We start from the raw sequence: 14695 nt of genomic DNA, 5'->3' as shown, positions 1-14695 counted from the left end.
AGCCAGGCAGGCATGCAAATGACATTCAGAGGGAAGACAGGCAGATACGACTTCAGAGGACAGACAGCGATAGACCATTCAGAGGGACAGACAGGCAGGGCAGACATACGACATTCAGAGGGGACAGGCAAGGCAGGCAGGCAGCCAGGCAGGCAGCAAATAGACATCAGAGGGACAGACAGGCAGATAAGACATTCAGAGGACAGACAGGCAGGCAGGCAGGCAGCAAATGAAATATCAGAGGGACAGACAGGCAGATAGACCATTCAGAGGGGACAGACAGGCAGAAGAAATTCAGAGGGGACAGGCCAGGACAACAGGACAGTGTATTTTAATTATTGAACCTGTTAAAGTGGAGCTGGTTCTAATAATGTGTTATTTTGAGGTGTCTGGTATTAAAATAATTTTTTGTCTGGTTTGAGTTTTTTTCAAATCCACAGTCCAACAGTAACTATTTGAGTATTTGAATGGTTATGGTAAAAACCAAATAGTCTACCAAATTGTGCTTGAGAATATTTTCAAAACTATTACAAATACCTGGGGTTAAACATGCTGAGTGGTATTTTAGTCATTGTAATTGAGTATTTTCAATAATATCCAAGGGTTATGTTACAAATACGTTGCAAAATATAAACAACTTGTCTTTTAAATCTTTTCAAATAAGGTATATGAATACTTCATACGTATGTGGACGTAATTGAGATATTGACATAGTATTTTAAGCCAGGTGTATGTAATTCTACCTGTAGGAATGAAAATAGTATTTGAAACTCATATATACTTTAACCACCCGTATTGAAGAAATAGTAGTTGAACCCAAAACTCCTACTGTAATCCTACCTGATGAATGAAATAGTATTTAACCCAGCTACTATAATCCTACCTGTATTGTAAGCTCGTCTTCCTCCCTGTCTGAGGAGGATGCAAGGATCGGACCAAAGCACAGCGTAGTGTGAAACATATGATTTATTAAGAAAGACGAACACGTAAGAAACACTTGACAAATACAAAATAACAATAAACGACTGTGAACAGACCTGAACTGAGAACATAAAACATGAACGACACGAAAACAGGAAGGAAACACACGAACGAACGAACGAAAACAAAACAGTACTGTTGTGGCGAACAACACAGACCACAGCAACAATCACCCACCAAACAACCAGTGAAACAACCTACCTTAATATGGCTCCCAATCAGAGGACAATGACAAACACCTGCCTCTGATTGAGAAAACATATTAGGCCAAACGAAACAAAACCTAAACATAAAAACAAATAACATAGACTGCCCACCCCAAATCACGCCCTGACCTACTAAATAATACAAAACAGGGAAATAGGTCAGGAACGGACATGGATCAATGAAATAGTAGTTGAACCCCAGCTCTATGTAATCTACCTGATTGAAGATGAAGTAGTATTTGAACCCAGCTCTACTGTATCCTACCTGTATGAATGAAGTAGATTTGAAACACAACTCTACTGTAATCCTACCTGTATGAATGAAATAGTATTTGAAACCCAACTCTACTGAATCCTACCTGTATGAATGAATAGTATTTGTCCCCAGCTCTACTGTAATCCTTACCTGTTATGAATGAAATAGTATTTGATTCCCACTCTACTTGCAACCACCTGTATGAACAAAATATTATTTGTGACCCCAGCTCTACTGTAATCCTACCTGTATGAATGAAATAGTAATTGAATCCACTCTACTGTAATCTACGTATGAAGGAGTAGTTTTGAACCAGGCTCTACTGTAATCCTACACTGTGAATGAAGTAGTATTTGAACCCAGCTCTACGTAATCTTACCTGTATGAATGAAATAGTAGTTGAACCAGCTCTACTGTAATCTTACCTGCTTAGAAGCGTTAGAGCAGTGTTGAGCGGCAGCAGAGATAACCCCAGCAAAGGGCATGGCCTACCAGAACGAGTGATGCAGACCCTAGCAGTTTTGAACAGGTATCCCAGCATCATCTCAGGACATAGGGATCATACCAGTCAAATGGACCACCTAGATAATTATTAACAAACAGTGGTATTTAGCAGTACGAGTTCGATACCGATATACACTTTACCTACTGACTATACTATACTATATAGCGACAACGTACTACGGACTACTACTACTACGTACTATCAATAAACTACACTATACATTACTTCACGATTCCTACTAAAACTACTACTACAACGAACAATACTACTACGTACGAAACTACTTAGCGTCTACGTATATACTAACTACTACTACTACTTACATACTACTAATACTACTACAAATACTATTACTAATACTATATACAACTACTATAACATACTACTACTACTACAACTACTATACTACTATCCTATTCACTACTACTATTACTACACTACTATACTATCTACGTCACTACTAATATACTATACTTACACTACTATACTATACTACTATACAACTACTAATACTACGTACTACAAGATCTACATACTATTACTACTACTACTATTAACTACATTACGTACTAATACTATTAACAACTACTACTACTTACTATTACTACTACTATTACACACTACAGAATAACTATTAAACTAATAACTACTACTATTACACAACTACTATATACTACTACTACTATTACATACTATGACTATATACAAACTACTATAAACTACTACTACTAGTACAACTACTACTAATATACAAACTATACTACAAGTACAAACTATTACATATACTACTGACTACTACTCTATACTACTACTACTATACTACTACTATTACACACTACTACTACTGTACACTAACTAATATATAGTACAACTAAATACTACAATAAACTACTACTATTACAGCTACTACTAACTATTACTTAATACTACTTATTGATACAGCTACTACTATAACTACTACGATACTATTATATATTATTACAACTACTATTACTACTACTATTACAAACTACTACTACTACTACTTATGCAATTACAACCAACAAACTACACTATTACAAAATACTATATTACTACTACTAATTACAAACTAATTACAACTACTACAATTACAACAACTAAGAAACTACTTATACTTTTACAACTAATACTAAAATACAACAACAACTTACAATACAAACTACACAACTACTCACCACTTTTACAACTATCCTACTATTACGCAACTAAATACTACTACTACACCCATTATAAATACTATTACAACTACTTCTGTTGCGACTACTACTACACTACTACTTTTACTATACTACCTACTACTACTATTTTCCTTACTTACTACTACTATTACAATACTGCTACTATTTACGGACTACTATTAGTGTATTGTGACCCCAGCTGGGGTGGAATCCACCTCTCTTGGAAAAGCGATTGAGATGGTTCCAATGAGGATGTGTCTTTGAAAAAGGACATGGGGTAAACTAAGCACACACACGGACACACACACACACACACACACACACACACACACACACACACACAACACACACAAACACCACACACCACAACACACACACACACACACACACACACACACACACACACACAACTGAACCCACCTCCTTGGAAGAAGCGGCTTCAGCAGGTTTCCTGAGGGTGTGTACCTCGAATAAGGCCATGGGGGAATGCAGACGTTGTTGAGGAGGTCTAGGTGGATCTGGTGGCTGAGACGCGATTATCCTCCCAGAGAGTATTGCCACTGTGGGCCAATGATAGACACACCTAGATGGGGGAGAGAGGGGGAGAAAGCTTGAGAGTAATGAAGGAATTGGTGGGAGAAGAGGGAGATAAATTAAGGAATGGGTAGAGAGGGAGAGAGGTTAGAGAAATGAAGGAAGGGGTGCGAGAGAGGTGAAAGATAGAGTAATGAAGGATATGGGGGAGAGAGAGGAGATAAATTAAGGAATGGGCCAGAGAGGGAGAGAGGTTAGAATGAGATGGACTGAGAGGTGAAAGGAAGAGTTGGAAGAAGGGTGGAGAGATGAGAGAATGAAGGAGAGAGAGGGGAGAGAGAAAGAGGATAGGAAATGAGAGGAGAGAGTAGGGGATGAGAATGGGGGAGAGGAGAGAAATGAAGGAATGGGGAGAGAGGGGGTGAAAGGTAGAGTATGAAGGAATGGGGGAGAGAAATGAAGGAATGGGGATAGAGAGAGGGCAGAGAAATGAAGGAAATGGGGAAGAGGAGAGAAATTAAGGAAATTGGGGGAGAGAAGGAGGAGAGGTTAGAAGAAATGGTGGGAGAGGGAGAGCAAATGAAGGAATTGGGGGAGCGGGGGAGAAATTAAGGAATGGGGGAGAGAGGGAGAGTAATGAAGGAATGGGGGAGAGAGGGAGAGAAATTAAGAATGGGGGAGAGAGAGGGATAATGAAAGGAAATGGGGGAGAGAGGGAGAAAGATTAGATTAATGAAGGAATGGGGAGAGAGGGAGAGGGAGAGTGAAGAAAATGGGGGGAAGGAACGAGGGGGGGGAGTGGAGAGAAGAACGGAAATGGGGGAGAGAGGGGAGAGAAATGAGGAATGGGGGAGAGAGGAGAGTAATGAAGGAATGGGGGGAGAAGAGGGAAGATGGTTAGAGTAATGAAGGAATGGGGGAGAAAGGAGGAGAAATGAAAGGAATGGGGGAAGAGGGGGTGAAAGGTTAGAGTAATGAAGGAATGGGGAGAGAAATTAAGAATGGGGGAGAGAGGAGAGAAATGAAGGAAGGGGACAAGGGGGAGAGACATAGAATGGGGGAAGAGAAGGAGAGAGGTTAAGGAAGGGGGAGAGGGAGAGAAATGAGAAGGAATGGGGGAGAGAGGGAGAGAAATTAAGGAATGGGGGAGAGAGGGAGGGTAATGAAGGACTGGCGGGAGAGAGGTGAGAAATTAAGGAATGGGGGAGAGAGGGAGAGTAATGAAGGAATGGGGGAGAGAGGGAGGAAAGATTAGAGTAATGAAGAATGGGAGAGGAGGGAGAGGGGAGGAAATGAAGGAAGGAGAGGGTGGAGAGAGGGAGAGACATGAAGGAATGGGGAGAGAGGGGTGAAAGATTAGAGGTAATGAAGGACATGGGGGCAGAGAGGGAGAGAAATGAAGGAAGGGGGGTAAATGGGGGGAGAGAGGGAGAGAGGTTAGAGAAATGAAGAATGGGGGAGAAAGGAGAGCGAAATGGAAGGAATGGGGGGAGAGGGGGTGAAAGGTTCAGGAGTAAATGAAGGAATGGGGGAGGAGAACAGAAGAATGGGGAGAGAGAGGGAGAGAATGAAGGAATGGGGGAAAGGGGAGAGAGAATTAAGGAATGGGGGAGAGAGGAGAAGAGGTAAGGAACTGGGGGAGAGGGAGAGAAATGAAGGAATGGCGGAGAGAGGGAAGAAATTAAGAATGGGGGAGGAGAGGGAGAGTAATGAAGGAATGGGGGAGAGAGGAGAGAAATTAGGATGGGGAGAGAGGGGAGAGTAATGAAGGAATGGGGGAGAGAGGGAGAAAGATTAGAGTAATGAAGGAATGGGCGGATGAGAGGGAAAGGGGGAGAGAAATGAAGGAAATGGGGAGAGAGGGAGAGAAATGACGGGACAAGGGGGAGAGAGGGAGAGAAATGAAGGAATGGGGGAGGAGAGGAGAGAAAGTAATGAAGGAATGGGGGGGAGAGAGAGAGAGAGGTTAGAGTAATGAAGGAATGGGATGAGAGGGAGAGAGGGAGAGAAATTAAGGAAGGGGGAGAGAGGGAGAGAAATTAAGGAATGGGGGAGAGAGGGAGGAGATAGTGAAGGAAGGGGAGAGGGAGAGAGGTTAGAGTAATGAAGATGTGGGGAGAGAGGGAGAGAAATTACAGGAATGGGGGAGAGAGGAGAGAGGTGTAGAGTATGAAGGAAGGGGGAGAGAGGGAGAGAAATGAAGGATCGATGGGGAGAGAGGGAGAGAGGTTAGTAGTAATGAAGGAATGGGATGAGAGAGGGAGAGAAATTCAGAATGCGGGCGAGGGGAATGGGGGAGGAGAGAGTTAGAGTAATGAAGGAGGCGGAGAGAGAGGGAGAGAAAGTAAGGAATGGGGGAAGAGAGGGAGAGGGGAGAAGAAATGAAGGAATGGGGGGAGAGAGGGAGAGAAATGACGGAAATGGGGTGAGGAGAGAGGGAGAGAAATTAAGGAATGGGGATGAGAGGGAGAGTAATGAAGGAATGGGGAGAGAGGAGAGAGGTTGAGAGTAATGAAGGGAAAAGGGGAGAGGAGGAGAGAAATGAAGGAAGGGGGGAGAGAGGGAGAGAGGTTATGAGTAATGAAGGATGGGAGAGAGGAGAGTAAATGAAGGAATGGGGAGAGAGGGAGAGAAATGAAGGAATGGGGCAGAAGGAGAGAGGTTAGGTAATGAAGTAATGGGGATGGAGAGAGGGAGAGGGTGGAGGAGAACGAAGGATGGGGGAGAGAGGGAGGAGAGGTAGAGTAATGGAAGGAATGGGGGAAGAGAGGGACGAGAAAGAAGGAATGGGGGACGAGGGGAGAGAGGTCTAGAGTAATGAAAGGAATGGGGGAGAGAGGGAGAGAAATGAAGGAATGGGGGAGAGGGGAGAGAGGTTAGAGTAATGAAGGAGATGGGGGAGAGAGGGAGAGAAATGAAGGAATGGGGGAGAGAGGGAGAGAGGTTAGATGTAATGAAGGAATGGGGAGAGAGGGAGAGGGGGAGAGAAAGAAGGAATGGGAGGAGAGAGGGAGAGAGGTTAGAGTAATGAAGGAATGGGGGACGAAGAGGGAGAGAATGAAGGAATGGGGACAGGAGGGGAGAAGGTTAGAGTAATAGAAGGATATGGGGGGAGAGGGAGAGAAATGAAGGAATGGGGGGAGAGGAAGAGAGGGAGAGAAAATGAAGGGGGGGAGAGAGGGGGACCACAACCCGTTTAACCACACCTGTCCAACCACCAGTGTTCCACATACACCTGTCTAACCCATACCTATCCAATAACACCTGTCCAACCACACGCCAACCACACCTGTCCAACCCTGCAGCTATGGTACAGGTTTAGTGACATCATCATAAAACCTCCTTGCCCCGACCCTAACCCACCTTGAGCGAACCCCAGGGCTCCGAACACGCCCAGTTTCAGGTCTGTGTGCGATTGGGTGCCGTGATGATTGGATCGTCGGCCCAGACGCTAAGCCAATAGTTGTAGGCGAGTGAGGCGGCCTCCTGCGGAATGCATACAGGAAGATTATGGGGATGATCAGAGCCAGACCGATGGTCCGGAAGTACTCCCACATACATCTCTAGTTCACCTAGAGGGAAGAGAGAGAGGAGGGAGAGGGAGAGAGGGAGAGGGAGAGGGAGAGGGGGAGAGGGAAGAGAGAGAGAAGTCTGTAGTCTGTCAGTACTGTACTGCTCACCTTGTCTGTAGTCTGTCAGTACTGTAATACTCACCCTGTTGTAGTACTGTCAGTACTGTACTGCTCACCTTGTCTGTAGTCTGTCAGTACTGTACTACTCAACCTGCCTGTAGTCTGTCAGTACTGTACTGCTCACCTTGTCTGTCATAGTTATGTGTCGTACTGTACTCTCACCTTGTCTGTAGTCCTGTCGTACTGCACTGCTCACGCTGTCATGTAGTCTGTCAGTACGTACTGCTAACCTTGTCGTCAGTACTGTACTGCTCACCTTGTCTGTAGTCTGTCAGTTACTGTACTGCTCACCTTGTCTGTAGTCTGTCAGTACTGTACTGCTCACCTTGTCTGTGTGTCAGTACTGTACTGCTCACCTTGTCTGTAGTCTGTCAGTACTGTACTGCCTAACCTTGTCTGTAGTCTGTCAGTACTTACTGCTCCACCTTGTCTGTAGTCTGTCAGTAACTGTACTGCTCACCTTGTCTGTAGTCTGTCAGTACTGTACCGCTCACCTTGTCTGTTGTCTGTCGTACTGTACTGCTCACTGTCTGTAGTAATGTCAGTACTGTATGCTCACCTTGTCTGTAGTATGTCAGTACTGTACTGCTCACCTTGTCTGTAGTCCTGTCCGTACTGTACTACTACACTTGTCTGTAGTCTGTCAGTAGGTATGTGTCAGTACTGTACTACTCACTTTCCTGTGTTGACTTGTCAGCCTCTGTCAGTTTCCCCAGTACTTCCTGTCCTGGTCCTCTGTGGTCTGAGATGGCCTCCATGGTCTGAACACTGGCACTACTCATCATGTCTTCCACTGAGAGAAAGAGAAGAGAGAAGATAGAAATAGAGAGAGAGAGATAGAAAATAAGAAGAGAGAGGAGAGAGAGAGAGAGAGAGAGGAGAGAGAGAAGAGAGGAGAGAGACAGAGAGAGAGAGAGAGAGAGAGAGAGAGAGAGAGAGAGAGGAGAGAGAGAGAGAGAGAGAGTGAGAGAGAGAGAGAGAAGAGAGAGAGAGAGAGAGAAAAAATAGGTAAATATTAACTTGATAGACCTGTCCCCCCAGGGGGGGTAGTGTTTATTAAGCTGTCTGGCTCATGAACCTGGTACTGCCAACCCAAACACCACAGCTGTTGAACCCTCCTGTTGGGGACTCTCAGTGTGTTTGTTGAAGGGTCAGGAGTCATACCTAATGAGCTGCTCCCTGAGACAGATCTATGGAGAAGTCTGTCTACTCAGACAGAGATACCGACTTCCTGGTTCCTGTAAACAACAACAAACAACATGATTGTCAGCACAGTTTAGACATGGGTCTTCCTGCTGTCAGATCACGGTTCAGTTTGGTAGTAATATCACGACAGAGTTTGGGCTAGGTAATGAAATGAGGAGCTCAGTTTGTAGTAATATCATGCAGAGTTCGGGGCTAGGTAAATGAAATGAGGAGCTCAGTTTGGTAGTAATATCATGACAGATTCGGCTAGGTAATGAATGGGAGATCAGTTTGGTAGTAATATCATGACAGAGTTCGGGCTAGGTAATGAAATGAGGAGCTCAGTTGGTAGTAATTCATGACAGAGTTCGGGCTAGGTAATGAAATGAGGAGCTCAGTTTGGTAGTAATATCATGACAGAGTTTGGGCTAGTAATGAAATGAGGAGCTCAGTTTGGTAGTAATATCATGGCAGAGTTTGGGCTAGGTAATGAAATGAGGAGCTCAGTTTGGTAGTAATATCATACAGAGTTCGGGTAATGAAATGAGGAGCTCTACTAAACACCAGCGTCAAGTTATTTTTTACATATATAGGATCTTAATTTGATCACTCTTTTGTTGATGAGAATTGTTCTGCACCGCAGGACATGCAGATGAGCTTCAGATTTAAATAAAATCACTGAAAAACCTGCACAACACACGGTTAGTTAACAGTATTGCTCTTTTCAGTAGCCTCATTTTGGCCTGTAATAGTAACCACCAATCAGAAACATTATTGATTAAACGTGCAATCCTTTTGTTGCAGGATTATTTTGCGGCGACAATAATGGTCAAATTAAGATCTACATATGTAGTTTGTTTCAATAAACTTCTACTAAACACCTCTCTAGCCAATCGAAACACTGCTTGATCACCAGGTGGTTGTAGCTTGTTGAGTGGTTCATTCTCTCCTCACCTCTGTGTGAACGCTCCTTGCGCTCGTTCCCGGCGAAGAGTCTGATGAACTCAGCGAAGCCCCGTCACGTGCCATCAGCTCCAGGTAGGAGCCCCTCTCAGTGATCTCTCCCTCCACCATCACCAGGATCAGATCGCCTGGGGCAGGAAGCTCAGACCATGGGTCACCAAGACACGGAGTCTGAAGGTTTAGAGAGAACACATGTTAGTCTGAAGGTTTAGAGAACACATGGTAGTCAGAAGGTATAGAGAACACATGGTAGTCTGAAGGTTTAGAGGAAACAATGGTAGTCTGAAGGTTTAGAGAGAAACATGGTTAGTCTGACGGTTTAGAGAGAACACATGGTAGTCTGAAGGTTTAGAGAGAACACATGGTTAGTCTGAAGGTTTAGAAGAGAACACATGGTAGTCTGAAGGTTTAGAGAGAACACATGGTAGTCTGAAGGTTTAGAGAGAACACATGGTAGTCTGAAGGTTTAGAGACACACATGTAGTCTGAAGGTTTAGAGAGAACACGTGGTAGTCTTGAAGGTGTTTAGAGAGAACACATGGTAGTCTGAAAGGTTAGAGAGAACACATGGTAGTCTGAAGGTTTAGAGAACACACATGGTAGTCTGAAGGTTTAGAGAACACATGGTGTTGAGTGTAGCAGAAACACATGGTACTCTGAAGGTTTAGAGAACACAAGGTAGTCTGAAGGTTAGAGAACACATGGTAGTCTGAAGGTTTAGAGAACACACATGGTAGTCTGAAGGTTTAGAGAGTACACATGTTAGTCTGAAGGTTTAGAGAACACATGGTGGTCTGAAGGGTAGAGAGAACACATGGTAGTCTGAAGGTTTATAGAGAACACATGGTAGTCTGAAGGTATAGAGAGAAAACACATGGTAGTCTGAAGGTTTAGAGAGACCATGGTAGTCTGAAGGTTTCTTAGAGAGAACACATGGTAGTCTGAAGGTTTAGAGAGACCACATGGTAGTCTGAAGGTTTAGAGAGAACACATGGTAGTCTGAAGGTTTAGAGAGAAAACATGGTGGTCTGAAGGTTTAGAGAGAACACATGGTAGTTTGAAGGTTTAGAGAACACCTGGTAGTCTGAAGGTTTAGAGAGACACATGGTAGTCTGAAGGTTTAGAGAACACACATGGTAGTCTGAAGGTTTAGAGCGAAACACACATGGTAGTTTGAAGGTTTAGAGAGAACACATGGTAGTCTGAAGGTTTAGGGAGAACACACATGGTAGTCAGAAGGTTTTAGAGAGACACATGGTAGTCTGAAGGTTTAGAGAGAACCACATGGTAGTCTGAAAGGTTTAGAGAGAACACACATGTAGTCTGAGGTTTAGAGAGAACAATGGTAGTCTGAAGGTTTTAGAGAAAACACACATGGTAGTCAGAAGGTTTAGAGAGAACACACATGGTAGTCAGAAGGTTTAGAGAGAACACACATGGTAGTCAGAAGGTTTAGAGGAAACACAGGTAGTCTGAAGGTTTAGAGAGAAGACATGGTAGTTTGATGCATAAATCATAAAAGACTTAGAGCGGGATTCAATACCAGCGTGCTTTGTCGCGATGCACTTTTAAAGGCACTGTTCACAATGAGACCACATTCACAGTAAATGATGCACACGTGTTCAGCAGACAATGAACACACAGACACTGAACACACCAGATACTGAACCCAAAGACACTGAACAAACAGACTCTGAACACACAGACTCTGAAACACGCACACACTGAACACACAGACCTCTGAACACGCAGACACTGAACACGCAGACTCTGAACACCGCAGACTCTGAACACGCAGACTCTGAACACACAGACACTGAACACACAGCCTCTGAACACACAGACACTGAACACGCAGGACTCTGAACACGCAGACTTGAACACACAGACACTGAACACACAAGACAGAACACACAGACACTGAACCGCCAGACTCTGAACACACAGACACTGAACAACACACACTGAACACACAGACACTGAAAACACAGACAATGAACACTGGACACTGAACACACAGAAACTGCACATAGACCTGAACATGGACTCTGAACACTGGACACTGAACACACAGACACTGAACACACAACTGTTAGATCATATCGATCCATTTCAGTTGCTGGAGGAGACTGACAGGAACTTGCTTAGTTTTGTGTCTTTATGGAACATTTACCACATGAATGTTGTACACACACGGTTGCCTGTTAAATAATAACCTGGTCCTGAGGAGTCCTTTAGGACCAAACAACCCTCTCAAAGATGTGTTGACCCACGTGGGCGTCTGACGGCAGACAGAGGGTCGTCTAGGAGATAGACGTCAGCCTTCCCGTACACGGCCCTGGCCAGACTGACTCTCTGCTTCTGACCACCTGATAGATTCAGACCCTGGGATGGGGGAGGAGGAGGAACGGCAGTGAGAGGAGGAGAAGGAGTGTGAGGAGGAGGGAGGAGAGAGAGGGAGGGAGGGAGAGAGGGGGGAGGAGTGGAGGGGGAGGGAGAGAGAGGGGAGGAGGGAGCGAGAGAGGGGGGAGGAGGAGAAGGGAGGAGGAGAAGGATGTGGGGGAGGGAGAGAGAGGGGAGGGAGGGGAGGGAGGGAGAGAGGGGGGAGAGAAGGGGGAGGAGGATAAGGAGTGTGAGGGGAAGGGAGGGAGATATGGGAGGGAGGGAGGGAGGGAGGGGGAAGGAGTGTGAGGGGGAGGGAGGAGAGGAGGGAGGGAGGGAGGGAGAGAGAGAGGGGGAGGAAGGAGGGAGAGTATGGGAGGAGGGGAGGGGAGAGAGAGAAGGGAGACAGAGAGAGAACATATCAGTCAGTGGCCAGACTGACTCTCTGCTTCTGACCCCCTGATAGGTTCAGACTCTGGGGAGAGAAAGGACAACCTTAATGTATTGATTAGTTTCTCTACCTGCAGGATGAAACCTTCCTGAGGTAAAGTACACTATACTCATACAAGACAATGAACGAATGAACGGATGTATACATGAATGAACTAATGAATGAATGAATAACTAATCAATCAATCAATGATCAACAATCAAACAAACAGGGATCACACAGTAAAGAACAGGGATGTCGCTATACCCTCTCCTGATCTAACCCTAACCCCACCAGACCCCCTCCTGTCCTCACCTTCTCCCTGATCTGAACCTAACCTCACTAGACCCCCTCCTGTCCTCACCTTCTCCCTGATCTAACCTAACCCACCACGAGACCCCCTCCTGTCCTCCACCTTCTCCCTGATCTAACCTAACCCCCACCAGACCCCCTCCTGTCCGCACCTCTCCTGATCTGAACCTAACCCCCACTAGACCCCCTCCTGTCCTCACCTTCTCCCTGATCTAACCCTAACCCCCACTAGACCCCCTCCTGTCTCACCTTCTCCCTGATCTGAACCTAACCCCACTAGACCCCTCCTGTCCCACCTTCTCCCTGATCTAACCCTAACCCCCAGCAGGACCCCCTCCTGTCCTCACCTTCTCCCTGATCTAACCCTAACCCCCACTAGACCCCCTCCTGTCCTCACCTTCTCCCTGATCTCAACCCTAAACCCCCAGCAGACCCCCTCCTGTCCTCACCTTCTCCCCGATCTAACCTAACCCCAGCAGACCCTCCTGTCCTCACTTCTCCTGATCTAACCCTAACCCCCACTAGACCCCCTCCTGTCCTCACCTTCTCCCTGATCTAACCCTAACCCCCAGCAGACCCCTCCTGTCCCACCTTCTCCTGATCAACCTAACCCCCACTAGACCCCCTCCTGTCCTCACTCCTCCCTGATCGAACCCTAACCCCCACTAGACCCCCTCCTGTCCTCACCTTCTCCCTGATCTAACCCTAACCCCCAGCAGACCCCCTCCGTCTCACCTTCTCCTGATTTAACCCTAAACCCCAGCAGACCCCTCCTGTCCTCACCTTCTCCTGATCTAACCCTAACCCCCAGCAGACCCCTCCTGTCCTCACCTTCTCCCTGATCTAACCCTAACCCCCAGCAGACCCCCTCCTGTCCTCACCTTCTCCCCGATCTCACTCTGCCGTCTCCAGCAGGCAGGATCTCAGGTCTGGCAGCAGGGCGAGGCCTCCACCACTCTGTGGTACCAGCTCTCCTTCCTCTCCTGACCAAACACTATGTGTCTTTCAGGGTGGCATTCTGGATCCACGCTGCTGAGGTACATAGGCACAGGCCCTGGAGGAGAGAGAGAGAGGGGAGGGAGAGAGAGGAGGAGAGGAGAGAGAGAGAGAGAGAGAGAAGGGGAGATGAGAGAGAGAGACACAGAGAGAGACAGGAGAGAGAGAGAGAGAGAGAGAGACACACAGAGAGAGAGAGAGAGACACACAGAGAGAGAGAGAGAGCACAGCAGAGAGAAGGAGAGACACAGAGGAGAGACACAGAGGAGAGACACAGAGGAGAGACACAGAGGAGAGACACAGAGGAGAGACAGAGAGGAGAGACAGAGAGGAGAGACAGAGAGAGAGAGAGAGAAGAGAGAGAGGGGGGGGGGAGGAGAGAGAGAGAGGTAGAGAGGAAAGACAGGGACACCAGTGTAGGTGATATTAATTATCAGGTAGAACAGAAAACCAGCAGTACTCTGAGCCTCCAGGAATCGAGTTTGACACCTTTGCACTAAGGTATTGTAGCAGTACCCACCTTGACTGAGATAGACCACTCCTCTTCTCGTCTCCCCAAGCATGGCTGATAGCAGGGAGGACTTCCCACTCCCTACTGTCCCACCACAGCTACCAGAGACCCCTTCTTCACCCTAACGTTGATCCTCATCAGGCAGGAGGACCTCTTAGACCAGCCAAACGTACCGCTGTCTATCACCCCCATCACCATCTGGTAGGGAGGGAGAGGGAGGGAGGGAGATGAGGGGGAGGGGAGGAGAGGGGGGGGGGAGGGGGAGGAGAGGAGAGGGGAGGGGAGAGTAAGATGTGGAGAGAGAGCGAGGAAGAGGGTAGAGAAAGAGAGATATGTAGTAAAAAATAAAAAAATAAACATATCACAGCTTTGAGAAACCCATTTCCTTTTCTGTTTATCTTTATGTGTGGGTGTGAGCGTGCGTGCATGGTGAGTGAGTGAGTGAGTGAGTGAGTGAGTGAGTGAGTGAGTGAGTGAGTGAGTGAGTGAGTGAGTGCGTGCGTGCGTGCGTGAGTGAGTGAGAGTGAGTGAGTGAGGTGAGTG

General features: G+C 46.3%; 1 protein-coding gene across 1 annotated transcript in view; it reads right to left on the bottom strand.

Annotated features, from left to right (window-relative positions):
* LOC120038416 (multidrug resistance-associated protein 1-like) overlaps positions 1-14695 on the bottom strand; it is a 73648-nt gene that overhangs the window by 51663 nt on the left and 7290 nt on the right. The window contains exons 8-14 of the mRNA XM_038984183.1: positions 13599-13699; positions 12346-12378; positions 11808-11906; positions 9581-9692; positions 8050-8166; positions 7241-7253; positions 3568-3730 (exon numbers count right to left, since the gene is read on the bottom strand). Of these exons, the coding sequence (XP_038840111.1) occupies positions 3568-3730; positions 7241-7253; positions 8050-8166; positions 9581-9692; positions 11808-11906; positions 12346-12378; positions 13599-13699 (638 nt within the window). The remainder of the gene's footprint in view (positions 1-3567; positions 3731-7240; positions 7254-8049; positions 8167-9580; positions 9693-11807; positions 11907-12345; positions 12379-13598; positions 13700-14695) is intronic.

Source organism: Salvelinus namaycush, unplaced genomic scaffold, assembly GCF_016432855.1.
Source record: "Salvelinus namaycush isolate Seneca unplaced genomic scaffold, SaNama_1.0 Scaffold22, whole genome shotgun sequence".
Lineage (NCBI taxonomy): Eukaryota > Metazoa > Chordata > Actinopteri > Salmoniformes > Salmonidae > Salvelinus > Salvelinus namaycush.
This window is presented reverse-complemented; position numbering and strand designations above follow the sequence as displayed.